At 38.9% G+C, this 27,533-nt stretch overlaps 3 protein-coding genes and 1 non-coding gene across 8 annotated transcripts; 1 reads left to right on the top strand and 3 right to left on the bottom strand.

The window, feature by feature from the left end:
* Window positions 1–206: 206 nt before the first annotated feature.
* Window positions 207–2,163, bottom strand: LOC103708849 (cinnamoyl-CoA reductase CAD2-like). Its single transcript, XM_008793942.5, has 6 exons — window positions 1,923–2,163; window positions 1,660–1,832; window positions 1,173–1,358; window positions 929–1,091; window positions 656–842; window positions 207–572 (listed from the first exon to the last, which is right to left on the bottom strand). The coding sequence occupies exons 1-6, from the start codon at window positions 2,161–2,163 to the stop codon at window positions 431–433; spliced, it is 1,092 nt and encodes a 363-aa protein (XP_008792164.2). The 3' UTR covers window positions 207–430.
* On the bottom strand, window positions 2,112–20,887 carry LOC103708852 (histidine acid phosphatase family protein). Of its 5 annotated transcripts, none has more exons than XM_026805318.3 (12): window positions 20,575–20,837; window positions 19,046–19,133; window positions 14,473–14,772; window positions 13,775–13,933; window positions 13,260–13,400; window positions 13,069–13,125; window positions 12,602–12,740; window positions 10,623–10,727; window positions 10,274–10,494; window positions 4,054–4,095; window positions 3,860–3,968; window positions 2,112–2,245 (listed from the first exon to the last, which is right to left on the bottom strand). In XM_026805318.3, coding segments are annotated over exons 1-12 (1,479 nt in total). In that variant the 5' UTR covers window positions 20,691–20,837; the 3' UTR covers window positions 2,112–2,243. The 5 variants fall into 5 exon arrangements, with proteins under 5 accessions (XP_026661119.1, XP_008792169.1, XP_008792170.1 ...); XM_008793947.5 differs by lacking the exon at window positions 2,112–2,245 and adding an exon at window positions 3,404–3,740 and having other exon boundaries at window positions 20,575–20,887; XM_008793948.5 differs by lacking the exon at window positions 2,112–2,245 and adding an exon at window positions 3,404–3,647 and having other exon boundaries at window positions 20,575–20,864.
* A 139-nt stretch (window positions 20,888–21,026) lies between these two features.
* TRNAK-CUU (transfer RNA lysine (anticodon CUU)) lies at window positions 21,027–21,099 on the top strand. Its single transcript has one exon. It is a non-coding gene; the product is annotated as a tRNA-Lys (tRNA).
* Window positions 21,100–21,950: 851 nt separating this feature from the next.
* LOC103708851 (ferritin-3, chloroplastic-like) lies at window positions 21,951–25,379 on the bottom strand. Its single transcript, XM_008793945.5, has 8 exons — window positions 24,990–25,379; window positions 24,145–24,228; window positions 23,985–24,045; window positions 23,758–23,845; window positions 23,089–23,150; window positions 22,922–22,987; window positions 22,390–22,453; window positions 21,951–22,269 (listed from the first exon to the last, which is right to left on the bottom strand). Exons 1-8 carry the CDS (start codon window positions 25,304–25,306, stop codon window positions 22,217–22,219), a joined length of 795 nt encoding a protein of 264 aa, XP_008792167.1. The 5' UTR covers window positions 25,307–25,379; the 3' UTR covers window positions 21,951–22,216.
* Window positions 25,380–27,533: the final 2,154 nt, after the last annotated feature.

Below are 27,533 nucleotides of genomic sequence, written 5' to 3'. Positions count from 1 at the left end.
ACATTTTAATCATCGCTGCAGCCACTCGAATTTGGGATCACGAGGTTAGAATCCCCGCCCAGTACCACTAGGCTACCACCTTGGTGGCTAGGATTTCTTTTTTTCCCTCACTTTTTTTTCAGCGAGTTCTATTCTTCTCTTAGTACTTCATAACATGTCTCCCAAGATACAATTGCGTACATTATATGCATCAGAGAGTTGTAATCTACAGTGAGAAACGGAAGTGTACATAAGAAGATTTTGCAAGCACTTCCATAAAACAGTCAGCCTTCACAAGCTGAGACGACGCCAACACAGAGTCGCCAAAAAACCCAGTACAAAAGGTATATAATATAAACTATGCTTGCAGATTTTAGTCTTCTCGAATCAAATAGTCATGAGATTATTAACAAACAACATCCAAATATCCAACAATAAAGTGGTTCACTCACTACAGGTAGCCTTTGCCCTTCAAACTTTCCACAGTATTCTTGATCATCTGTTCCATGGATCTGAAATGAAGACCCAGTTCCATCAACTTCTTTGATGGACTCTCTGCCCTGACCAGCCAAGGTTGTTTGTCCTCCGAATGCCTGCAGGCACATAGGGAATCGAGCATGATAGAGTTGCTGAATTATAGAGGTCCAGTATTTAATATCTGAGGTTCTTATCACACCTTGGTACTTTGAATTCTGGGTAGAGCTCGGCGACCTTAGCTACAAAGTCGCACCAACGGGTTATGGCCTCCACACATGGATGCCGTCCCTGCGCCAGTGGCTTCTCAAATAACAGTATGTGAGCTAGCGCCACATCTCTCACATCAACACATCCTATGTACAGGTTGTTTAACTCCATTTCTCTACCTACATGGCATGGATGTGGAGTAGCTCAGCTCACCAGCGTCTACTACTTCGTCAGTAATAAATGGAGGCAAGTAATAAATGGTTACCCTGGAGAAGGTGGAGCAAAATGGCTACGGAGTCATTGATGGAAGGGGGAAGGACGGGACCCAATACCACCGCGGGATTGATCACCACCACGTCCAACCTCTCTTTCGCGGCGAACTCCCAGGCGGCTCGCTCCGCCAAAGTTTTTGAAACCGGATACCAGAGCTGCAGCAAAGCAAGCCAATTAAATTATGCTAGAAGCTATATATGCTTCAGAATCACTGCGAGCGAGTGGACTCACTCTACCTCGAGCTTCTTGCAATAGTCGACGTCGGTCCACGAGTCCTCATTGTAGACCATGCCGGCGGGCCAGCTCGGGTTGGGGAAGATGGCTGCCATTGACGACGTCACGACCACTCGCCTCACCCTGCTCTCCTGCGCCGCGCGGAGCACGTTGAGTGTCCCCTTCTCCGCGGGATCCAGCAGCTCCCTCTGCTCACCGTCAAATTGTCAGAGGGGAAAAAGAAAACAAATAGTATAAACTTCAAGATACATGTTTCATCGCCAAGAAGCTCCGTGGTCGTATCCTGCTATTATTTCATAACCGGTGCCTACAAGGTCTCACCCCTTACTACTGGTTTTGCAAAAGAATTCATATGCACCGTTCCATATAAAACCGCTTTTCGTATCATTTGCTAGCTTCAGGGATTTTTTTTTTTTTTGTCAAAAAAAAAAAAAAAAAAACTGAGGGAAAACTGAGATCGGTAAATTGAATAAGCAGTGAATTCGGTGCCTGAGGATCTTGGACGGGGCTGAGCCTGTTGGGCGAAGCAAGGTGGAAGACGCCAGTAGTGCCTTGGACTGCCGCCAGGATGGAGGTGTAGTCAAGCAGATCAATCTGGAAGAGGCGGAGCCGCTGCGAGGCCCCGTCGAGGCCTAGCAAGTGCTTCGTCTCGCCCTCGTCATCTACAAATCAGAAAAAAGAAATTTTATATATGGTGTCTATTTTTTCCTTTCCATATCCGAGGAGACTGATAAGGGAGAGGGGAACCGCACTCAAATCTTTGACGGTGGCATGAACCGTGTAGCCACGTTCGAGGAGGAGGCGGATCACCCATGATCCGATGAACCCGCTGCCACCCGTCACGCACACCCTCCCTTCGCTCGACATCTCCAGTCTCTCTTCTTGCTTCCTCTTGCTTTGCGGTTCTTGACCCAAGCTCTTTGTGCGAGTGGTTCCCAACCCGCTACAGCAGTCGTAGGATAAGATCAATGTAAGCGGTACGCGATGCGCCATGTGTAACTCAGGGAAATAACTCGCGACTCCGGGAGGGTGACATAATTCGCCTAGTGCTCGACAGTTCAACCAACTCCTCCTCCTGCTCCCCATTCATGAGCAGAGCAGGAGTACAGGAATTAGCCAATGTGGCGACTCTAGAGCCATAGTTAATAAAACATACAAACAAAATTCGTAGCCAAAAAGAACAAAATTCGTGGCCAATAAGAACAAAATTCAAGAAACGACTTGGATAAGGGTAACACATCAACTTCGGCACATGCACTATTGATGAAAATTCAGCTAAGGGTGGCAACATCATGCTGCACAATCTAGCGCACAGAGCACTCTCTTCGCTAATAAGTACAGCAGTATAGATCATCACGGTCACCCACTGTAACATAATAATAACACAATTTTCTAAAAATACGCCAAGTGGAAAAGTGTTGATCTGTATACAGATAGACAGACACACGTATATATTATAAGTTGAACTATACATGAATAGTGGACCATCCAAATTAAAAATCCAAACCATTTAACATAATTTACCCTACAATAATTACCTATAAACAAAAATTTGTATATGTTATAAATCTCCAATATATACTTCAAGCTGATGCAAAAATCAATAATAGCAATTACACAATTGAAAATCCATTTTATGAATTATAATCTACACATCTTAAAAAAAAGGATACACTTAAATTTACTAAACTTTGATTATTAAATTATTGTAAAACATAATTAGAACTTTTCATTATTAAATTATTGTAAAACATAATTAAAACTCTCTATTTTGACACCTATTTGATGACTAGGTTAAAGATTTTACTTGTCTCTAATTTATAGTCAGCACAAGGTATCAGTTGTACCAATATTGTAAAAAACACAATAGAGAATATAAATAAAAAAATTAACTTTATAAATCTTGATCTATATATCTTAAAACATAAGTTGATCTAAATTTACTAGATTTTGATGATCAGACCATAGTAATACATAGTATGATACTACTAAAACGGTTCATTTTGATACCTACTTGATAACTAGCATACAAATTATCAAAATATTCTAATTTCTTGTTAACTAAGATAGTAACGAACAAAATACATGAATTTTGATTTCTAAACATTTTTATAATATATGCCATGTTCAATAATTTCAATCTTAAATTTAAATAGCATATCATTGATTTGAAGTTTTCTCCTTTTTCTAAGAAATTAACATAAAACCCATAGTCCATCGCTTTTAATACATATGAAAAAAATAGTAGTAAAATATAAAAATTAGCTGCATGTCAGAATGCATGCACTCAGTACACATTAATGGCACCCAACTGGGAATCCAAGTGTAGAGAGGACCATAAAGGTTTGTAGCTTCATTACACAAAAATTGAACTCCCCAGCACTAGGATCATTCGTACATCCTGAGTTACATTGAAAAGGTGTCTCAGGACTTGACCAACAAAAAAAACTACTGCTCCTAGATAGCCTCTCTGCGTCCTGTAACAGCCAGCAGATCGCTTGTGAGAACCATCAGATTTTGCACAATTGCATCGTCTCCGTGAAAGTGAGAAAAAATCTTTTATCCAGGGACTACTAAGGCAAGTACCAATCATGATTAATGCGGGATCACAATTCCGTCTTCTGGATTTTGGTGTATGTATTCGATCTTTTCGGAATGAAAAGTTTACGGAATAAATTTGACAACTTACAAATCAGGGAACAAGACTTCATTTGTTCTATCTTGGCTCCTGGCAATTCCAACTTTACATTGCAGACCGAATGAAAGTCATGCTTTAAATGGGGGTTGACAACTCTTTCCTGCATATAATGAAAAGTTCATTACTTCAAGTGGGGGACAAAAACTCTGGCATCCATGTCTCGAAAGTAAATCCCCAAGGCATACCTTGAAAACCTCAAATGGGCAAAAATCCATGTTGCCACAACCCTGCGCAGATAAAACTCAGAAGAGATTTAGAATAATGAAATAATAAAAATGAGAGAATTTCAGAAAAAAAAAGCTCTCTAGAATTTTTTTATCCATTCTTGCGGTAGTGAGTGTAGCTATAAACAAACAACAAATTAGTAACAAGCAATCATGCAACCATACCTATCCAGATTGCTTTTAATGCACAATAAATCAAAGTGTGATACTTAAGCCATCCCTGCCCTCCCCCACCCCCAAAAATAAAATAAATAAATAAATAAAATTCAAATTGCTAGGTAACCTGACTTTCTTCTCCACTCAGTATAAGGGCAACGTCCCTCAAATTTGCATGCTTTAATAGGTGCTCCACACTAATTACATATGCACAAAACAAGCATGTACAAGTTTATCCATTTAGAACACACCAGTACGAGTACCTCCACCGATGCATTCTACATGACAATGATTTGAAAAAACAGAGTCAGAATTACATAAAACCTGAGTTATTCTCCATTTAGAATTTAGACCCAATGGTCAACTTAAATGCCCATTGTAGTTCATTTAAGATTATTTGGAAATTGCAGAAGAGGGGGGAAAATTTACCAAAATTCGAAAAACACACTTTAAGCATTAAGTTACCTCTTCTTGCTTCAACATCCTACTTTATGTAGGCGGATCAGGTTTACCTATTTTAATATTATTAAAACATAATTAATTTATCATCATCTTACAAACCAAGGAAAGTCAAAAATTAAAATCCTATTGGAGATACGGCCTCATGCCCCTAAGGTAGATTAAGTGGCAGTGCCCGACTGCCCAAGGTGGTCCGAGCAAAGAGAACTCAACCGGTCAAGTTCAAACATAATTTAGGTGACTCAATAAAAATCAATAGCGGCTAAATTTCAAAAAGATCCAGTTGGGACTGAGGTAATGAGCCGGTCTACTACCCGGATACCGAGGCGGTTCAAGGCCTCCACACTAGGGTCAACTTGGATCCGAGCAATAAGGAAAGCAAAGCTTACACTAGGATCCTTGAGCCTGTCTAAAGAAAGAAATGGAGAGAAGAAAGAATCTCAATCTGGATCAATAAGAGGTCTGGTTTGGTTGTTAATGGCACGGGTCAATTTGGATCAATCATCATGTATGACCCATAAGTCAGGAGAGAGAAAAGAAGATACGAGAAACTAATCCATAGCTAAATAAATAAAATGAAAAGAAATAAAGAATAAGAAGAGGAAGAAGCGGATAGAATGGAGGGAACAGAAGAGAGGGAACAGAAGAGAAAGAAGAGAAGAGGTAGGGGGTGGGTGCTGGGGATCTAGCGGCCAAGCCTGCAGGAACAAGCAACGGATGTAGCCTTGGCAACAACCTGTGGCGCGGTGGCGGAAAGACACGGGGATTCAAACGTGCACAAGAGGATACCAAAGAAGGGAAACGATAGCATCTCAAGCTGGCCTAAAGAAACAATGGGAGGATGAGGACTCACTGGGACTTCGCGGTGGCGGACTTCATAGCATCAATGGCTTCCAACAGAAAGAGGTGGATCTCGGAACAGGAAAAGCAAGGCAACCAAAAATCTAAAGAAAAAGAAGAAAATTTGAGGCGGCAGAGCTCGATTGTAGCGGAACGTCGGTCGCCGGAGGTGAGGAAGAATGGAGGGAGCTCAGTGGTGATCCGTTGCAGGGGATGAGGGGGATTTAAAAGAAAGTTTTCATAAAGCATAAGCTTGATGTCGTTGCACCCGCCTACGATCCCGGCGATGGTTGTGCGCGACCAACGGCTGGCGACCGTTCGAACGGCCTCCGGTGCCATGGTTACCATGGCCTTATTCATCCGGCAGAGGCATGGGGCAAAGGATCGCAATCGCATCCTCTATTCCAACCTCTTCCTTTTTTTTGAATTTTAAATTGAAGTCAGTTGGGTCTGCCGACTACCGTCCAATACAGGCCCGTTTAAGCCGATTATCACATCTTCCCTCCTTAAAAAAATTTCGTCCTCGAAATTTGACAAATTTTGACCTTCCAAGGTTATAGGTGCTCAGCCCAAAAACTCATCATACTCAAGGTAGCTAGAAGAGAACTTATCATGGAATGAGTGTTTTCCTAATCCAAACACCCATATGGAGCCTTAGCATACCACACACTAAGACCAACCCTCCTCAGTCCTCTACTCGGACACATATAAATGCGCATCAATCATGCACCTCCATACCTTTGCTCGACATTCTGTCAATCTGAACACATGCAACACTCTCGAGTGTCAACTAGCAATCCGACCTCTTGGGTCAACTACAACACTCAAGCGCATCTCTATGTCAAAGCATGGACTTTTTCCAAATAAGCTTCACAACTCAGCACCTCTATGCTAGCGCTAGAGTTTTGCCTCTTAAGTAACGTACAATCCAAGATCTCGTCTCCTCTTGATCAAAATCAATGTGATAGATAAATTTGGAATAATTATCAAAAGCTGATTATCACATTTAAAATTAAGATATAGGCTAGCAAGATTAGCATCGAATAAGTGACTAAGAAAGAGTCTGAGATTGAGGTTATCATCTAGAATGCAGGTCAACTCCAGATCGAATTGGGATAAATTAAATGCTAACTCCTCACAATAAGATCACTTGTTAACATCAATTGTATCTGGAATAGAGCTTGAAATAAAATGGATTCAATACACTTATTATGGTAGAGTGCCGATCCCACAAAAATAATGACCAACCTTAATTAGAGTCAAATCATTAGATGGTCATGAAGGCGATTCACAAAACAAATATGGAATGATGACTTTAGACAACAAAGGTCTAACATAATTATGAAAATGACAAGTATTGAATCATAAAAGCAAGTTTGAGGAGGTAAAGTATTGATACCATGATTCTGATATTGGAGTTGCAATCATAATGGATTTTCTAATAAGGTAACTAGTATGTAATGAAGACTCAAGGTCATTAGACTAAGTTTGGCCTTTCTGAAAACCTTCTTTTACATCCCCCTCATCCTCTGCGACGGATCACCACCGATCTCCTCCCTTCTTCCTCACCTCTGGCGATCGATGTGCCGCCACAATTGAGGTCCGCCGCCCCAAATTCTCTTCTCTCTTTAGACTTTTGGTTGCTCTGCTTCCGTTGTTCTGAGATCCACCTCTTCCGTCGGAAGCCGCCGCCACCGCGAACTCCACCGCCACTGCAACTCACCAATGAGACCTCATCCTCCTATTGTTTCTTTAGGCTGAGCTGCTGCCAACTTGGGCAGCTTCGGATACTACTCTTTCCCTTCCTCTATCTCCTCTTGTGCACGTTTGAACCCCCGCATCTTTCTGCCACCAGTTGTGCCACTGCACCGCAGGCCTTCACCACTGTTGCTGAGGCCACCTTCACCACCGGTTCCTCCAAGCTTGGTCGTTGGATCGCCGGCACCCACCCCTTACCTCTTCTCTTCTCTTCCCTCCATTCTATCTTCTTCTTCCTCTTCTAATTCTTTATTTTTATTTATTTATTTATTTATTTAGATATGGATTAGTTTTCCAAATCCTCTTCTCTCTCCCTGACCCATGGGCTAGACATGATGATTGATCCAGGTTCACCTGTGCAATTAACAATCAAACCTAGACCCCTGATTGAATTCGAACTGAGATTCTCTCTTCTCCCTCTCTCTCTTTAGACAGGCTTAGGGATCCTAGTGTAAGTCTTGCTTTCCTTGTTGCTCGGATCCAAGTTGACCATAATGTGAAGGCCCTGAACCGCCTAGTATCCGGATGGTAGACCGGCCCATTACCTCAGCCCTAGCTAGACCTTTTTAAAATTTGGCCACTATTAATTTTTATTGAGTCACCTAAATCATGTCTGAACCCGACCACTTGAGTTCTTGCCCGGACCGCCCCGAGCAGCCAGGCACTGCCACTTGACAAATCTGACTTAGAGGCATGAGGTCGTATCCCTAGTAGTATTTTAATTTTTAACTTTCCTTGGCTTGTAAGATGACGATAAAATTAATTATATTTTAATAATATTAAAATAGGTGAACCTGACTTATCTATCTAAAGTAGAATTTTGAAGCAAGAAGAGGTAAGTAACATAATATTTCAAAGCGTGTTTTTCGAATGTTAGTAAAATGATAATTAGTTTAGTAAATATGATTGTTATATCTGTTTTATACTCAAACAACCAATCGATCACATGAAATCCAAAAAGCAGCTAATCAGTCCACATCATGGCTAGCCCTCTACAGTGACTGTAATTCCTCGTGTCCAATGTCTGATGTAAATTTATCTTTCTGATAAATGTCCATCTTGACACTAGGATTCATAAACAAACCACATTTCACTGTGACAGGAAAAAAAAATAACAACTCTCTCTGGAAGTCTTCCAATACTAGTAACCTTTAAGCCTTCAAACCCCCTCCCCCTCACCCCTCTCATAAACATGTGCGTCAAATGAGTTAAGCTAGACCGCAGATTATCCGAATACTAAGTCACGGTCAAGTTGCAAGAATACCTTTACATGCTATATCACCCCGCAACAATTGCTCACTGTGAACTCAAAATATTTGGTACCTAATGCACATCAGGCCAAAAACTCATGATTTGAGGGATGATTCATTGTAGTGCAGAATAGGGCAGTGGCTGTTTTTTTATGAAATGGGTAATACATATCAATTGTCTGACTGCATGCATTATACCTTTGGAGGGGTTTTAAAAGGTAAAACCATGGAATGCCGTACCGGCCCGTACAGGCCGGTACGTACCGGTCCGGTCCTAGACCGGTACCGGAACGACAAAAAAACCGGTATTTTCCGGTTTTTTATCCGAACCGGCCGGTACGGACCCGCACCGGCTGGTTCGGGCCCGTACCGGCCGGTACCGGTCTCGTACCGGTGCGAACCTACGATTTTTTTTAGAACCACAGCGTACCGGCCGGTACGTACCGGTCCGGCCGGCTACCGGTACGCCGACCGGTACCGGTACGGCGGACCTTGGGTAAAACATTTAATTGTAAAACAACATGAAGATTCTTTTTAATCGGAAAAACAGCTTGAAGATTAAGTTAACATAGAGGTGGTGTGATCTTGCAGTTAAGCTTGTGAACGCACACCACATAACACTACCTCATTAGGTTCTACAGCCAAAGCACATTCCTAGCTTCATTTCCTATAAGAGAATCTACTGAACACACTACATCAAGTAGCGAATATAAAGTGGCCATTACGCTCAGTAGAGTAATGATTTTTTTCTGCCACTACCACCCTATTATAGACAGAATGGTTAGATGCGATAAGGCTAAAGGAATGTGTGAAGGTGGGGCAAGCAACAATGGCAGAGTAACTGATGCTGAGAAAAATGTTCTAATATATTTATAAAATGTTCCCTATTTATACGTCCACAGATACACACACAAGCAAACATGCATCCACACACATAGGGCTTACGAACAAGTGAGCTGTTTGAGAACAGCTTCTATTCAGCTCAAACTCAGCTTTCTCACTTAGTAAATGAGCTCAGGTAGAGCTAGGTTTGACTTGCCCATGGTTGGCTCACTTAAGGTCAACTTATGAATAAAAGAATAATTAACTTACATTGTATTATTTTAGTTATTATCCATAACAAATAAATTATTTTTATATTTGAAACTGACCCACAAATGAACCTGAATTCAAGACACTAATTTGCTTCCAGTGAAACCATTATCTAGTTAATCATCAATTTGAATTGTTGATGATTATCAGCAAAAAATATGACAATGATAAATTATTTATGGTTCTCAGTATATCTTATGCACAATTAATCATGTCTACATGTTCTTCAATTGATGTTCAACAACCGACTTATACATGTTCTTACAATTTATGTTTGGGTTACTTTTGACCCAATGCAACTTGGAATACCCGATGGGTCAAAAAAGTTACATCTCAATCCTTATTTAATCCCACCCAGATGGAAATAGATGGATTTATATTTTTGACCCACTTCAAAAATATGGATTTGTTGCGGATTGTGCTAAACCCAAACATAATCCCATCTGCTTTCAGTCCTAGTATCAACCATTCTGCATTCTGAAATCAGCTAACTTTCATATGATTTTGCATCTATAATATATAACATTGCATTATTTATTTATCCTTTCAACAGTAAATGATGCTGCATTATAATAAGGATAATTAGAACAGGAAAAAGTATGCCGCATTTTCTTTGTTAAACTTACTGGCACGGGAGTTGGGATTTCATTGTGCAGAACATGCACAAAATACTTGCTTCTGTGAGCTCCAGACAGCATGACGCCACTAGAATTATTACCAGGACACTGGTACAAAGCCAACATATTATTTCCAGAAAAAGGTGCCACAATACTGCCCCTCCAATTTCTTTTCTGGGGAGGCTTCGGAGGCAGGCATAAGGGTTGCTCTCTTTGTATTTGCTCAAATTCTGAGAACCAACCAAAAATATTTGTAAATATATGGTTAAAAGGATGGGCTTTGTAAATATACAAGGATGATAAGTCACATAAAGGAATACTTGTATGTTAAATGTGCTCATCAGATTAAAAATCTCACCAGATCCCTCAAGAAAGAGCCCGAGCAGACAGGTAAAGGGTACAAGTGTCTCAGCATGTGCAAAGCGGAGCCTTGCCTTCTCGAAAGTTGCAGGGGTGCGGTTTTCTGGAAGCTTAGTGATGTCACTAATCAATATAGAAGTTTAAATTTACAGTTTAAGATCTGCGTCTCATTCAGAAATATCATAGCAATAATAATATCTTAGGAATATCTTGCATATGAATATTTAAGTCCTCCACTGGTGTTTGGCATGTGCATGGCAATGCATTTGCAATAACTTAGCTGGGGCCAACTATGGTCTGCATTTGATGACAAAGGGGATTGGTCGTTGGATATCCACATCTAGCATGTGATGCATAGTCCAGCATGAAAATTAACAACGTAGACTGCTGACACAATAGGAAAGAGGGACAACTGACGCAATAGGGAAGAGGAGGGTCAGTACTCGATCTAATTACTCCTCCATGTGTGCTTAAATAGTCAGGCCCCATTATGACTCAAACCTGACCATAAAGCAAATGAATTGCTGGGAGACGCATCCAAGGATGCCTTACTGGAAACTCAGATATATGAACAGTTAAAGGTTAAACGACTGTGTATATGCCAAAAAATTCTTATAAAACCAGGCCATGCTTTAGTGGTATAAATAGGGAGTGGATTAGGGTATGGGAGCGGCAATCAAACTTCAAAATTCAAGACAAGCCCTAATTGATTAACTATAGAAGTAACCCAGAAAAGCAACCAAATGTGAGCTGTAGTGTGACCCTCGCAGTCTCCTTGATAGCACACTCCACTAAAAACATGGTCTCTAGAATCAGTACAACATTATGAATTCATCAATGAAAGAGGACAGACAGATGATCCAGTGAACATAATTAAGACAAAGGTGCATAGGCATATAGGTACACATGTACATCAATTGCCACAAATGACGACAAACATAGATTGTGTCGAAAATCCATACCACAAATTTCAAGCTTTATTGAAACATGACTTTCAGTTTTTGCATTTAATAAGCATAGTTTTATATGATTATTGAAAATGCATATTTGGATATAGTTGTCACCAGTGTACCATGTATATACAGAGTAAAATGGACATGGGGATGGCACATGTGTTGAGCATGTTGTAGTTGCAATAACTGAACTAACTCAGAAACAAAAGTACTTATTTTTAAAATTTGAATGTGAACACTTCTAGCTTCAAATTCAGCAGCATACTTGAATATGTTTAGTGGAAGAAAATGTATGAGGTAGAATTTGATAGTTCTCAGCAACACAAGAGGGACTTCTAAAGACCAAACAGTAAGTGGAGTTAATTAGTAAATAGCAAGAGCTTCTTTAACAATCAAATCTTCTAGAAAGTGAATGCATTGTAGCTCTAGTTTAAAAAATTCTTCAAATCTGATTGTTGTGTTTAAAATTTAAGCATGGTTTTAACACTAATTATGAAATGAAGATTCAATACATCTCATATCATTCACATTGTAAATTTACAATTAGAAAGCCTTATTCATGTACAAGAAATGTGTTATAGTAGCTCAATTGACAACAAAAGACATGGATAATTGATACTGCAATATCTCAAAATTTTAGATAGCAAGCAATGTCATCTAAATAACGAGCAAAGTCACCTAGATAGCAATGCAATGTCATAATCTAGCAACATTTTTCAGAGAATTTTAATTGCACAACAATGCTAGAATTTGTTCACAACCGAACCCTATACCGGTGCCACACTAGCATAGTATCGGTACGGTATGGTACGAAATTTTTTGCCATACCGAAAGTCGCTACGCCCGGTACGGTACGGTATACCATAGTTCACACCATATTCATTTTTCTATAGTGACCATACTTGGTGGCATTTGGCAGAGAAAATTTTACTCCCAGCAGAAAACTAAGAGAGGCTCAAATGCATTGCATATGCCTCAGGCTAGCATGATAGTAAACAGATTAACATCAATGGGTTCAAAATACCTTCTTTAGCCATGATTGCTTGCTCCATTGATTGAACAACTTCTTGGAGTAATGGCACTCCCATGCGATAATTAATGGCTTTACCATAACCTTTTAGTACAAATACCTCCAAGTCATCTGTCCACTCAAGTAAAGAAACCTGACCATGTAAATAAGTGAAAATCCAATGTTAATTCTGCTTTTTATCATCATCAATATAGCATTCCACTTTTCTAAAGTCAATTTGTTATTAGAGAAGGAACACAGAATATTCAACTAAATGTTTGACAAGAGTGATGCTAGATGCACTAATTCATAAATATCATCATCATAAGGATTATATTAATTCTGCTTTTTATCCTAATTGATGAATATGAAATATTAAGCAGAATTTAAGCATTCTAGCACTGAATGATGCATGCTAAAAAGCAAAGCATGAAACTTCTTGAACCTAACAACTGACATGCCACAAGCATTAAAAGCATTACCTCATAAGCACTGAACAGCGCACAAGCTTGATCAGTAATTTCCAACAAGGATGCTTCCTGCATTTTTAACAGAATAATTGGCTCTTGTGAGACAAAAAATAAATAAATAAAAGAAAAGTCTCAAATAGTGTTACACAAGAGGTTCAAGGTAGCATAACTGCCCTTGCATCAATCAAACAACTAAATTTTACCTGCTTGCAAAGAAACCAAAGGGAGGCAACATCCCGTCTTGTGAAATTCAGCTGGAAACGAGTGACTAATGAAGAGGTAATTTCATCCAAAATCGGTTCTTTGAGCTTTTCAACAGCAGGCTCCTGACTGCTCCTAAATTCCTGTTGAATATGCTTAATATCATGCATTCATTATTATTTACATATGTGTGTGTGTTTTTTTTCGCATGTCACTTAGTAAAGGAGTGCAGCTCTCTTTGCACCTTGTGCCTAGGCTCCAAGAGACCTTGGCACCTTTCTACAACTTGAGCATTCGATAACTTCGACACCATTATCAGCTTAACTATATTTCTTGCATGCTCACAAATGCAGCAATTTGCTGACAGATTTATTGTAAACCAAATTTAGTCACATTATGTTGCTTCCAGTCACCGTGTCAGCTGACAGATGCTATTGCTATAATAGATGGTTAAATTGGACCATATAAAATGAATTGTCATCAAATTCACAGTTGATACATTATATAATTGCCATACCTTGTAAGTTTGACAAGTGTCAAAAAAACGCAGACATATGTCACTTGCACGACTCTCACTTAGCACAGAAAAAGCACGATGCTGCCCTGGTCCAAGGCTTCCTTTCCCAGAAAATAGCCCCATGCCAAATGCCACAGCGCTAGCTGAAGCTCGAGGAACCTGTATTATCCATGGCATAAAAACTATGAAAATTATCAACACCACATTAAGACATCATCAATTGATAGAGAGAAATTAACAATTTATCAAATACTGTCCCCTCAAAACACGCACAAGATATTCTTTTGTAACTTCAACCAAATTTGGACATAAGATGGTACAAAACTTTGTTGGAACATGCACACATTCGACTATCATCATAGTTTTGGTTAGGAACTTCAGATGCATGGAGTTAACTATTGTTACAGTTTTAGCCTTACAAAACATGACCTTTCAAATAATAATCTATGATCATGGGTCATGGTTCTTCGGTGAAGCATGCAACAAGATCCTCACTTTATTTCATTTCTGAAAATTAAATTCTTATCAACATGAATCAAAATGGTCATTGTAAGGAGAAAAATATTCACTACATACAAAGAGACATAGTCAGGCATGCTTGAATAAAAATGTATTTACAGATATTTGACTGTAGGAAGATTGTTGATCGATTAGTTGTTATTTAAAAAGAAAAAAAAAAGGAGTCAGATCAAACTAACCTGGGTTGCCCTTATTGTGAAAATATCAGGGTGATATTCCTCATCAAACAATGCTGGAAATATTTCCCTCACTCTAATTCCAAGATGGTATAATTCGTCTTCCCCTTTGCTAATTAGCTCACCACCTTTCTCTCTTCCTTTCCAAGGGGACTGCCATCCTGATAACCACTTTGGAATTTTCTCCAAGGAAGAACCTTTTTGTGACTCCCTTGCATCATTCAGAAGAGTATCCAAGCGAATAGCCAACTGATCCAACTCTTTGATGCGTTTTTTAGTCGGAGAGCGGGTTCCATGCCTTGCCTGTGACAAAAACATTCAGAATTTATGTAGCTTAGTTACATCATACAGTTAATTTAAAATTAGGCATTGTCAAAATCAACATACACTTGTGACATAACACTAAAGAATATCCTTTCAGTAATTAAAATAAGTTAAATGAACAATGACCAGTTTCAAAAAGTGTTAAGAAAGTGATATCTATAGAAAACATTTCAGCCTTGTGTAATAAGGTAAAGGAATCAGAGTAAGCACATACAATAACAGAGGTAAAACAAATGTTCAAAAAATAAGGCAATCATATTGCTGACTTGTTGTTATGGTTGAAGCAGATAGAAACCCAGTAACAACCAAAAGTTGACCTACTTTTATGCACCAAAAACAGAATCTCATCAACTAAAAGCCATAAACTCAGATAACCAATAAACTATTTAAATATGGTATAAATTAGGGTTTTTTGCATAGATACCCTTCTAAATATCAGATTTTGCGTGAATACCCTTTGAAAATTGGTATTTGCATGTATACCCTCGTAAAACTCTGTTATTGTACAAATATCCCTAATATAATGATTGTTCTAACGGTGTTAAAAAAATCATATTTTTATTAATTAAAAATAAAATTAAAATATGAAATGACGTTATTATCCTTGCTCCCCTTCCTCCCCCCACGCCGGTCTGCCCCCTCCCCTACCCCCCGCGCCCGGATCCCCCTCCTCCCACCGCGCCCGTCTGCCCCCACCCCCCCCCCCCGTCTTCCCCAACCCCCCGCGCCCGGCTTCCCCCACCATCAACAACCCCAACCCGCGCCCCCCCCCCCCCACCGTGCCCGTCTTCCGCACTCACCGCGCCCGACTTCCCCCTCCTCGCGCCCGTCTTCCCCACTCCCCGCGCCCGGCTTCCACATCACCCCCTCCCCCCCCGCCCCCGGCTTCCCCCCGGCGCCCGTCTTCCCTCCCCCCCCTCCACGGGATCGCGGGCGACGCGATCGGGAGATCGCGCTCGCGAGATCGCGATTGCTGGCGTTCGCCCGCGGGCGTTCGCGACGGCGAGATCGCGATCTCCTTCCTCCTTCCTCCCTGGTCTGTGACCCATGACTTGAAAGACTTGCAATTGACCTTCCATCAGAACAGATGAACCATGACTTACCAAGCCAAATTTCATATCCCACTATTTTTTATCTATGACTGATTGGAGGGAACTTGTCGTCTCCCAGCTCTCCTCTCACGAGGACAAAAAAAATCCCAGACCTTCTTCCAAAATCCAATTCCATTGCAGAAAATTGACACGACCCATATTTCGTTCAGTGTTCCCTCACTTTCTCCCTTCAAAAGTTACAAGAAACAAAAACAAAAAAACAGAAGGAAAAAAAAAAAAACCAGCTACTGAGACACCAGAAGTATCAACAGTGTAATAGATCGAGAGAGAGAATCCTGACAGGCCGAGGTTCCTTTGGATTCTGTGAACCTATGCTTGTTGCCATCCTTCCACGCTTGAACCTTACTCCCCTTATGATATTAATCCCATCATCAGATCAATTGCAGGAGGTAAATCTAGATGCAGCCAATTTGCAAATCCCATTGTATATTTTTGTTATATTCATGATAAAGAAACAGGCCTTTGGTCGTAGAACCAAATACATTTCCTAATAAATATAGAATTATAAAGGCTATCACATTAATTAATGTATCTAAATTCTTTCCATCTACTAGGATTTGTTTTGCGTAAATACCCTTCTAAATATAGAAAATTGTATGAATATCCTTGTAAAGTTACTATTTGCTTGTATACCCTTATAAAAATTTCTATTTGCACGCTTACCCATTAAGGGTATTTTAGTCATTTTAATTTGAAACCGTTAATTTTTTAACGGCGTTAGATGGCATGGGTATATATGCAAAAATAAGAATAAAAGCGGATAGAATAGCAAAACAAGTATTTTACGAGGGTATACATGCAAATATCAATTTTGGAAGGGTATTCACGCAAAATCCGATATTTTGAAGGGTATCCATGCAAAAAACCCTATAAATTATTATATAAAATGGGGATGAGAGAAGTAAATCAAAAGGATTCATCAGCTCCATTTAAGATAACAACATCTAATGGAGGACTTAAGGAATTTCAAACAGGTTCCTCATAGACAGAGAAACAATCAACACTAAAAGATAACAGCATCCATTAAGAAAATAGACATATCAAACTGACAGTTTTCATTTGTAATAAGAAATCATCTAAAAACAAATACAAATCCTATCATGTGAGCATTTACTACCAATTCAACATGGAGTCATGAGATAAAGGCACTTAAATAAACAATATAAAACCTGTCATGAAAGTGATGCCAATAGAATATTTCAATTTTGTCATCATGTAAAAGAAAAAGATCTCTTCTATACAACAAAAGAAGCAAACAACAAAGTGGAAATTGAAAACAGTTAACTAGCTGAGATAGAAGTTGGTTGAGACAAAGAGAAACCTTAATAAATTGGGGCATACACTAATCTAAAAAAAAAAAATGAAAAGTGATATATGTCCACATACTCCAGTTGGAAGCTCACGGTTCTCCTTTCTATTAGGTACTTGGCTACCAATTGATTAATTGAAAGTTATAAATTCCAAAAACAAGTACGATTCCAAAAATATGGCTTATTTTACTTCTAGAATGAGGAATTAATATTCAGGATCTCCATCCAAAATGAGCTGTAGTCCAACAATAGCAATAAGTCTGCAAATTGCATTATGTGGAAAGTTTAAGAGGTTTTCAACCTTCAGACTCCCTTTACCTACACTCAAGAAAATCAAGAACGTGGACATATAAAGAAATCTATCAGTTTCCACTGTGATAAACAATTACCAGAAAAACAACTCAGAAAGTTTGCGATGTTATAAACAATTCCGAGAACTGCAACTAATAGAATCTCCGCCCATAACATGCATTAACTGGACACTGCTAGGGATTCACCAAGCATTCCTTCAAAAAAAAACTACATGAAGTAATCTTTAGATCTTAACATATAGAATATGTACATGACAACAGTAAGTATAATACAGTTGTACTAAAATTAAACAAGTCTAACAGTTAGAGGAAAAAATCTGGAACTACTAACCGTTACCATCTAATGTTTATTCTATATATCAACACTTCATATTTTAAGTCATCTTAACAAATATTATTAATAGTTGATGAAAACCATTGCAAAAGATTCACGAACTTTTTTTTCTAAGTCTTTCTGAGTGATATCTTTTTATTCATATGTTTATCAAAATCCTATCTATATATCTACTTCTACCCTGGAATGCATAATAAAATTTTGCAACATCAATCATTTACACCTAGGAATCTATAACTAAATTGTACACATGCGATCATGGTCCATACGACTCTGATCTCACTTAGCTGAATGGAAGGACTATAAGACTCAAGATGAATCACGAAACAAGTTTCTTCAAATAAAGTTAATGTGTTGTCACCATTAAGGAATTCTCAAAGTTGGACTGCAGAAGTGGTGAGATAAGTCCATATTCCAGTAATGGAATGTCAAATAACAAACGGAATCAATTGCTTAAAATTGTTAAATCATAGGATGCAAGTGTATTTACAATGCACTGACATTATCATAGTGCAGAAGAAGGATAAGGAACATCCATATCTGACAAATACAACCAAATAACGTCTACTGTTTGGTTCATGCAATCTGACCTAGTGTTCAAATAAGCACAAGGTACTTATATCTGAAACATATTCCAGATTTGATTTTTTTGGTCAACTGAAAGGAACCTTCATGATCACATATTCAATAAGGCTCTCAAGCCTCACAACTTCTTGGAGGAGGTGAGAAAACATTCACTCAATTATGCATCAGCCTGCAACACTGATGAAATCTTATCTTGCATGAAATCTAGAATCCCCTTTAAACTGAAATCAAACATATGGCCTCCAGCTAGGAAAGATAATTTGACTATAAATAATCTAAAAGAACTCATAGTTCTTTTGTCAAAAGTTATGGGAGATTTTTATCAGTTACCAAGATATGTTTATCACTGGAAAAGATACCTCAACAAGAAGTCATCAAAAAAGGTCATCCCACTGCAAGGTCTGAGGATAGTTAGATGTACACAACCTTACCCCTGCTTCATGGGAGTAATTTCCATGTTTCGAACCCATGATATCCAAGTCACAAGGAGTAACCTTACTTTACACTAAATCCCACCTCAAAGTAATCAATAGCAAGAAGTCATCAAGTAAATGAAAATGTAATATCAATAGCAGTTTAGTTTTCGCAACAACAATTTACCACGAGATTTAAGTGGACTGCTTTACATCCATCTGGTATAGCAGAAGGCACAAAATTGGCATTGTTGGGGTCTTTTGCAGCACCATATCTGCATATTAATAGAAATACAGGTTATCCTGATGATCAATAATACATCTAGGCTAGGTACAGTGATTTTTAATGAATGGATAGCAATACCATACAAAGAAGTTTAGTGAGAAGGGCTATTAACTAAGAACTTAATTTTTGGAATTGCTCAATTTGATATAACTAAAGAAGCTTTTTCTGGCATAGATTTAATGGAAAGTTCTTCTAAGCCTTCTTCTGTGCATGCTCAATCTTGCTTTCTGATTAGATGATAATGCCATAATCTTACCAAAAGAGATTAACCTAAATAGGACAAGAATTGTCAATCTAACAGACACTGCCCTTATCTGCTTTTGAAAAATAATTCCCAATTCCAGGGGCTTAACTTTAAAGCATTTAGTTCTTCACCATATAGTACCTTCTTAATGTCTAAATGTAAAATTTTTAAGATATGAACATAAATGACGGGCCAAACCCTAATTACTTAGACATTTTAGATCCTACTTCGACATCAGTCTGGCTGTCTAACATTCAAGTTTCCAATAACGGAAATTGTCTAAAAACCCTTTCAACTGCCTCCATCCAAGATTTGTGTGGTCTTATTTCCTCTTTTCTAGCCCTTCAACCTGAATTTGAGAGCTATCCTCCTAGAGAAAATTTGACCAACCATCTCAAATAGTTCACCATCATGCTTTTCTCTTATTGTCTTCAAACAGAATCTCTAATGTTGCTAGCCCTATTAGTTGAACAATTAACACAAAGAAATGAGACCGTTCATATATGCAAGAAATTTTCATTAATGTCTTCTTTGTATGAAAGAGCAGAAAATAACATATAAAATTTACTGCTATGTTCCCGTTGCTATTAACGAGGAAAGAAAGTTGAACAGTTCACGTTGCTATGTTCGCAACCTTATTTACTGCTGTGCCTATCTTTCCATGAGTCTTCAGGATCAATCTGGAGCCCTTGCACCCGATGATTTGGGGCAACTCTACAAGCACTTTCTTTACCACTTGCTTGTGATACCTGTCATCTCAATACTAGGGTTACCTCTTCCCCCCTATCTCTCACGAACAAGATACCGAACTCTCACCACATAAAATTCATCAAGAAATAGGAAGATCTAAATCAATAAAGAGAAAGGAAGACCCAAATCAAGATGATCATGGCCGCGATAAAATCAACAAATTAATCCCAAGTGCACTCCTCTTTGCTTAAATTTAAAGGAACATGATGTGTTCGTTTCAAGAAGCCCTTTGATTTCCAACTAATGGCATGCAATTTCATCAAGAAGCCAAAAATGAGGCAAGAAAACAAGAACCAAGAAAGAACACCACAGAACATGAAATCAACAGTAACGAAATTTCAGAGGAAAAGAAACAGGGAAAAAAGCACGAAATCGGCTAAAGGTTCCTCCAAGAAAGGAATGAAAGAACGGGCTGAGAGAGAAGGAAGAAGGGAACCTGGACACGGTGGAGAGGTGCTGCCGGACGTCGAACGATTCGCCGGCGGACGGGCGGACGAGGAGAGAGGGGGCGAGGAGAAGTGCGAGGAGAATGGAGGAGAAGGCGAAGGCCATGCCTGCTTCTCAGGCCTCGGCAAGCGATGAGGAAATAATTAGTTGAGAGATCGATCTGAGAGGGCCTTATAGAGCGATTCGCTGACTCATGGACTTCCTTTTGCCCCCGAGGAACAAGAAGCGAATAAAGGCAGGACGGATGGAACCGCCCGGAAGCCGGGTGGATGCTGACCCAATATAATAGGTCTCAAACCGGTGCACGTTTTAAGCGGAACGGGTTACGCGTGGTTTTGGTCTCGTTCGCGGCCATACACGGCGCATCGATTCGATGGGGAAGGTCGGCATCGCACCTTCAAAAACGTTTATTCATACCTAGTTTGCCGGTGTGTTCAATTTGCCCGTCTAGCTCAGTTGGTAGAGCGCAAGGCTCTTAACCTTGTGGTCGTGGGTTCGAGCCCCACGGTGGGCGTTTTCGGTTTTCTTTTTATTTTTCCCCAAAAGACGAAGGAAAAAAACCTAAATTGTTTCTTTAAGCTCACCGTTCTTAATTTTTTTAATGAAATGGCTGAGGATAGTTGTTTCCCCAACTAATTTAAATAACTACGAGCTAAAAATGGCTTACAGTAGTTGTAGAGCTCATCAATGAACGGACCTTAGATTAAACTATATTCATTTTCAGTGGAGCTTCAGATGAGCCTATTTAAAATTTAATATTTTTTTGCCTTGCTCAACCCATGATTAACTCTAAGTAATTGTCCTATGGGCTTATAAGAGGGAGTTTAAGCTTAATTTATTTTTTTTTTGTTTTAAGAAGAAAGAGCTAAAATGACTTAGATATAATTGCTTTTATGAACTTAAAATAGTATACTTAAGCTCAAGCCTTTATTTCCCAAAAAAATAAAGTTAAAATAGCTGAAGGTAGTTTCTTTATGGGACTATGATGGTGAGTTAAGCTGAACTTTAAAAGCTTATTTGGATGATCGAATTAAAAATTCTATAGAATTCATGAATTTTGCCAACACAACTAGTAAAACTACAGGCTGAGCTAAACCAATATTTATAAATACTCTAAAATAGCTTTGTAGTAGACTGGCTCAAATCCTGTAGAAGGAAAAAAAAAAAACCCTCAACTGTAAGCTTTTTTTTTTTATTCCCTATGGAATTTAAGTCCTTCCCCACCTTATCTTCACACACTTGCGCACAGCTATGGAATCCACCAGTTTGAGAAGTGCCAGTGGACAGCAATGGAATCCAGTGCCAACATTTGTCAGCGCTCACAGATTAATATATTATGTCAACTCATTTGCATTAAATTTGCAATTTCCTTCAAACATTCCAGTCCAGCATATCATTAAACCAAAGTCCATTAAACCAAAGTCCATAGCACGCAGACTTAGCACCCAAAAAGAAATTCCTTTCTAAACAATCTGACTGCTAGCCATCAATATTATTCAAAGCACTACACAAAATTCTAAAGCGGACAGCAGATGTAGCATCTATAGCTTGATCTTAATGCAGGGAGACCTTCAAAAAAACACAGCATCAGGCTGGACCTAACAAACAAAACCCACTTCATTTCTTTGACCTCATGCAGCATCATCTCCTTCATGGAGAAGCATCTGATCAAAATGCCAAACACCTGCCAAAGAATAAAATTAAAAAAATTTAGAAAAAAAAATTCAACATAGCTATGAGAACCACAGCAAGAATTTGCAACTCCAGATCTGAAAGCAAAAGCAATTGTTTTAATTAGTGTTACCATGTCCTTTGCCAACCCTTCTCAACTGAGCAACATATTCAGAGATCTTCTTGATGGCTTCCACCTAGATAAAGAGGTGAATAAATAACTTTGATTATTTACGAGCTCATTGCACTTGAATCGTGATAAGAAAACAGAAAAAAACAGTTAAATCTTACAGAGTAAAATCACAAAAAAACTCAGATAAGGCAATATCTACGCCATATAATCACACTATATATTTCATGCATAAAGGACCATATGATCCATACAATGAGTCTGAATGGACTAGACCAACAATCCATAATTAGAATTAATGCATCCAAAAGTGGACATCTGTGGACTGCTACCAACTACCTAAAAGCCATTGATATTTAGAATGATTATTCTAAAAGTAATTTTTAAAAAATGGGTGATTGGCTGTTAGGGATGGCTGAGAGTGATGGAGGTATTAGAGAAATCTAATTACACATTGCACTAAATTTCCACAGAATTGCAAGAAAAGTTGCATAAAGCTAAAAGGCAAACAGAAACTAGCGAAGGTAGGCTCCACCTGCTCCCCAAGAAATTCACTCTCAACAAAGTCCGCCATCTGGGGATCATTGCATTTCACTGCCACCTGTTCACCCAATATCAAATTTAATTAAAATAAATCCAGAACCAATGCTGTCCTTGAACATTCACTGAATAAGTTTTGTTGCAAGGATAAGGGTGACTTACACTATGCAAGTTCAAAAGCTTCTCATTTGTCAGCTTTTCAAGAGACAAAGCCAACTCCATTGCTGCAACAAGATTATCACATGTATAAGAACGATGTGAGCTACAGGGCTTGATGCAACATATGAAGAAAGCAAGTATAAATGCATTCATAAGCACAACTTGCTAAGCAAATATATCAGGAGAAAGGATTAACTACCAGAACCTAATTAACTACCACAACATGTCCAATAGCTTAGATTGGAAAAAAAGAAAAAATCTCTAACGGTAGTCCATAATGCATGTAAAAACACATAATCAAACAAAAGGTTCAAGAAACATATCTAAATCATATGACCATAACCATAAATGAAAGGCCTTGTCCCCTACTAATATGGGTTGGTAGCCAGTAGGTATCTTTCTTTGTCATTGATTCCTCTTACGGGCTAGCAGCTAATAAAGAAAATCCTTTCCTGATCTTCCTCTTCTTTTTCTTAACACAAAAATATGATATTAGAACTCATAGAATACCGATGATTAGATCGTAACAAATTTAGATAGTTTATTTTATCATGAACATTATCAAGTCACAACTCGTAAAATGTGCATTGATATAGTAGATTTTTGCCACTTCTAGATAACAAACGCATAAAATGGAAAACAAACTGATAAATGTAGCAGACAAGAACTTACCATGCAAAGCATCCCCTTTCTCAGGGTGATCAAACTCAGTCAAGGGCGTGACAATGGATTGAAGCTTCACTCTACCTCCACGTTTGTTCTGACCACATAAAAATCAATCTTAACCATTAGAAACCAAAATTTAAAAAAAAAAAAACCTAGGAGCATTCTGCTATTCTAGTACTTGATTGCAAAAGAAGAAAATAAAAAAAGGAAACATTCAGAAGACAAGAAAACACCTGGTATATCATCAGTTTCTCTGCATGTACACGTTCCTCTTCGCTTGATTCCTTGAAAAATCTAGCATAGGGGGTGACATAAAAAAAAAATATAGATCATACCAACATAGGGCAAATAAAGAGGAACATGGGAACATGTGTGAATTTATCTATCACTTACTTGGCAAAGCCTTTTAGTGCGACATTATCCCGATCGAAGAAAGCAAACAAGGCATGATAGACATAGGAAACATTGTATTCGACACTGAAATTATAACACCAAAACAAGAACCAAGATTAGAGAAAATTTCAAGGTTTTGACTCTTGTGGACAGAATTACTAATGGAAAATGGAAAAGGTAGACAAGTAGGAGATCTAAAACCATCATTAGACTGAAATGATACTAAAATTAGAGAAATATGCTAATGAATGCGAGCACTCAAAAAGAAATAATATACAAGAAATGGATATTTTTGACAAGAACCATTGTTTCTCCTAAGGATTGGAGTCCTCTCACCAAATATAAATGTAAAAGAAGACGGGAGTAATAGAAGCCTTACATAAACCCTAAGGCCATATACTCTGAAGAGAATCACGATGAACCCAAGAAAATTTAACTTCATATAATTATAAGGTGCAGATACGTTCGAATAAACTATTTTTTGCCCCCTCCTCTTCTCCTTTTTTTCTTTGAAGGATTTTCAAGAAAATAATAAATAAAAGGAAAGAAGAAGAAGCGTAGAAGAGAGACAAAAATCAAGGAGATCTCCCACTGCTCAAAAGAGAAAGGCAAAATCCAGACAATTTAACGTAGATTAATCAAGAGCATTTCTAAAAGATCAACAAACTAACACAAAAACATCAAAAATTAAGGAAAAAAAACCCTTGATTTGCTCCCACTACTCAAAAGAGAAGGGCAAACGCCAGAGTTTTGAACATAAATTAATCAAGAAGCACGAGAGAAAGAGCAATAAATCAACCCACACACAAAAAAAAAAAAAACGAAGGGGAAAAAAGGGAACGCACTTGATCTGCTCGTTGATGGCAGCCTCACACTCATCGGCGTACTTCTGGCGAGCGACGGACTGGTCCGGAGCCGTCGGCACGAGCGAAATCTCATGCTTCAACTCCTCAAAAGGCTCAAAGATGACGCCGGTGACGGGCCGGTTGTCGGCCCCTGCAGCATCCACGGCAAGAATCGACCGATCCTTCCCCCTACCCCTTGGAAACCTCAAGACAGAGCCCAGAGAAGCAGAGGAGCCGCCAAAGGCGGCCGGAGATGGCCGCGAGGCCTCCGAGGGGGAGAAGAGAAGGGAGAAAGAGGAAGAAGCCTCTAGAAGCATGGTTTTGAGAAGGAATGGAAAAGAGAAGAGAGGGAATTGAATGTGAGGAGGGGAGCGAGGAGAACTCGTGGTGAGGGAGGGTTGATATAGAGCGAGGAAGGGAAGCCAACGGATTGTTGGGGGTCTGGATGTGAGACACGTGGACGGCATGGATTGATAGGGGTTGGATTTGGCGTGTGGAGAGCTCGTGCTCTCCGCACGGCTGTATCGCTTTTGCGGACAATCTGGGATAAGTTTCCGACCTTTTCCTGTCTGCCAACAATTGGCGTTCATTGAATTGGTAGAGTTGATTAAGCTTGTATGGGGAAAAATTAAAAGGAGAATTGGGAAAGATGATTTCAAGAAAGTGGGAATTGGAAGTTTGAAAGGTATGGTTAGTGCGCTATGCATCCTTGGATGGATGTGGTCTATGATACATATGCTATATAGCCTAGTGGAAAAAAGTTGAGAAGTATGAAGTGTTTATATTACATATTGTACAAAAAAAAAAAAAAGCATGTTTTAGTTACATATAGAAAAATTCTCTTATAGAATAGTAAATATAACAATTTCTCAGTAAACACCCCAGGTTTTACAACAAAATACTCTTATTAGACATTAATGATGACAAAATGTCATGATAGGGCTTTCGGGAGAAACTTTTAACTTCAAGCGTCCATGTGTAATAGATCTTTTGGAAAATCGAAGGATTCGGGCATCAATATACAGATAAGTGGAAGAGTGGATGATTGTGATTTTATAGATAGCTTTGCTCCGATAAAAATTAGGAGCTCTTATTACTGCTCTATCGATTTCTCTTAAATTAGAGTTATTTATAACATATAACTGGCAAGAAAATTTTATGGCCACCTTTTAAGATGCATTAATAATATTAGTTCAAAAATTGCTTTGCTTCAATAAAATTTAGGAGCTGAAGTGCTCCGTTGATTTTTCTTAAATTAGAGTTATTTATACAATACTGCAACATAAAATTGCTAGAAGATTTTGTGGCTATCTTTTAAGATGCATTAATAATATTAGTCGAAATATATTTTTTTTAAGCAATTGTTTAAGTGCATTTCCGGCTTTGTTCCAAAGAGATTTAGCCTGATGCAAGAGTAACAGGTCAAGATAATACAAGCCATTGTAATAATGTAACATTTATACGGATTAAAAGGACATTTAATATCGATAATAGATACTGGATAATGGGAACAAAAAAAGTTTGGTCGGTTATTTAATTTTAATCCGACGAGGAAAAAAGAGACATGCCTCCATTCCGAATTTCCTCAAGATCAATTTTGATGACTCAATCTCAGATGGAGGCAGGAGGGGCAAGGTCGGATTTGTCATCAGATGCCTGAACTCTAGGACGGTGGCAGCAGAAGGTTGTCAGATTTTCGATATCTTGGTTCCTGGGACAGAGTCGGGGCAACTTGGATAGGCGTGCTTTATGCGCGGCGGGTGCTTCAGGCAAGTTCAGTTCTACCATAGAGTAATTCAGCCACGATAATTGGCTGGGTCCGTAGGGGCTTGGGCAGTAACGAAGGAGTTCATCCCCTACTTCACGATATTTGGATGATGGTGAGAGACAGCGTTACATTTCATGCTATACATGTATATCGTGAAGCTAATGGGACGGCAGACTAGATGACGGCTTATGTAGCGAACCACTCAAAAGGCATCCTATAGACTGGGGAGGGAGAGATGCCCGGAGTACTTCGGAATTTTTTGTTTTTCGGTTTTATTGAATGTATTCGTACCGTGATGTGTGAAATGCTCGTTTTAACTGGAAAAAAAAAAAACTAGGAGGAAAGAAAAGGAAAGGAAAAAAGGTGACGTCATCCCACATCCTTCCCTAGGTGGCAGGAGACCATTAAATGACAGATTAGACGCAATGGCTCATTCTAGATCATAGCTGGCTTTGTAACATCTGATATATTCTATGCGTGGTGACCTACCGAACATGTTATTCTAAGAATTAATCATTACTCTACAAAGATTATGATCTTAGAACAGTAAAAGAATCCAAAAATTTCAACATCATAACTTTACTTTATTGCAAAAGAATGGTTTTTCTCCATGATGAGATTCTCGGGTTCCTCAGAAACAGACAAGGAAAGAGGTTGGTGCGTCCAGAGTGGCATGACACATGGGCGGTCGGGATCGCCCCTTAAAACGATGCGCGTGGAGGGCTCGCGCGCGCTCTCCAGGCCGAAAAGATCGATATCTACTCGCTGTTTGCCCA

The sequence above is a fragment of the Phoenix dactylifera genome, chromosome 14, assembly GCF_051530095.1.
Source record: "Phoenix dactylifera cultivar Ajwa chromosome 14, Ajwa_hap1_PhDact_Kaust_v1.1, whole genome shotgun sequence".
Lineage (NCBI taxonomy): Eukaryota > Viridiplantae > Streptophyta > Magnoliopsida > Arecales > Arecaceae > Phoenix > Phoenix dactylifera.
This window is presented reverse-complemented; position numbering and strand designations above follow the sequence as displayed.

What these genes read in the sequence shown, in the direction of transcription:
- LOC103708851 (XM_008793945.5), bottom strand. Translation starts at nt 25,306, where the DNA reads ATGCTTCTAGAGGCTTCTTCCTCTTTCTCCCTTCTCTTCTCCCCCTCG. An exon ending in GAAAGGGGATGCTTTGCATG is followed by an intron (nt 23,151 to 23,757) that starts GTAAGTTCTTGT and finishes ATCTTGTTGCAG; the next exon opens with CAATGGAGTTGGCTTTGTCT. An exon ending in GTGAATTTCTTGGGGAGCAG is followed by an intron (nt 22,454 to 22,921) that starts GTGGAGCCTACC and finishes CTCTTTATCTAG; the next exon opens with GTGGAAGCCATCAAGAAGAT.
- LOC103708852 (XM_008793946.5), bottom strand. Translation starts at nt 20,690, where the DNA reads ATGGCCTTCGCCTTCTCCTCCATTCTCCTCGCACTTCTCCTCGCCCCC. An exon ending in CAGTCCACTTAAATCTCGTG is followed by an intron (nt 14,773 to 19,045) that starts GTAAATTGTTGT and finishes TTTTTGTCACAG; the next exon opens with GCAAGGCATGGAACCCGCTC. An exon ending in GCCCATTTGAGGTTTTCAAG is followed by an intron (nt 3,969 to 4,053) that starts GTATGCCTTGGG and finishes CATTATATGCAG; the next exon opens with GAAAGAGTTGTCAACCCCCA.
- LOC103708849 (XM_008793942.5), bottom strand. Translation starts at nt 2,163, where the DNA reads ATGGCGCATCGCGTACCGCTTACATTGATCTTATCCTACGACTGCTGT. An exon ending in TGCCACCGTCAAAGATTTGA is followed by an intron (nt 1,833 to 1,922) that starts GTGCGGTTCCCC and finishes TCTGATTTGTAG; the next exon opens with ATGACGAGGGCGAGACGAAG. An exon ending in ACTATTGCAAGAAGCTCGAG is followed by an intron (nt 1,092 to 1,172) that starts GTAGAGTGAGTC and finishes GCTTTGCTGCAG; the next exon opens with CTCTGGTATCCGGTTTCAAA.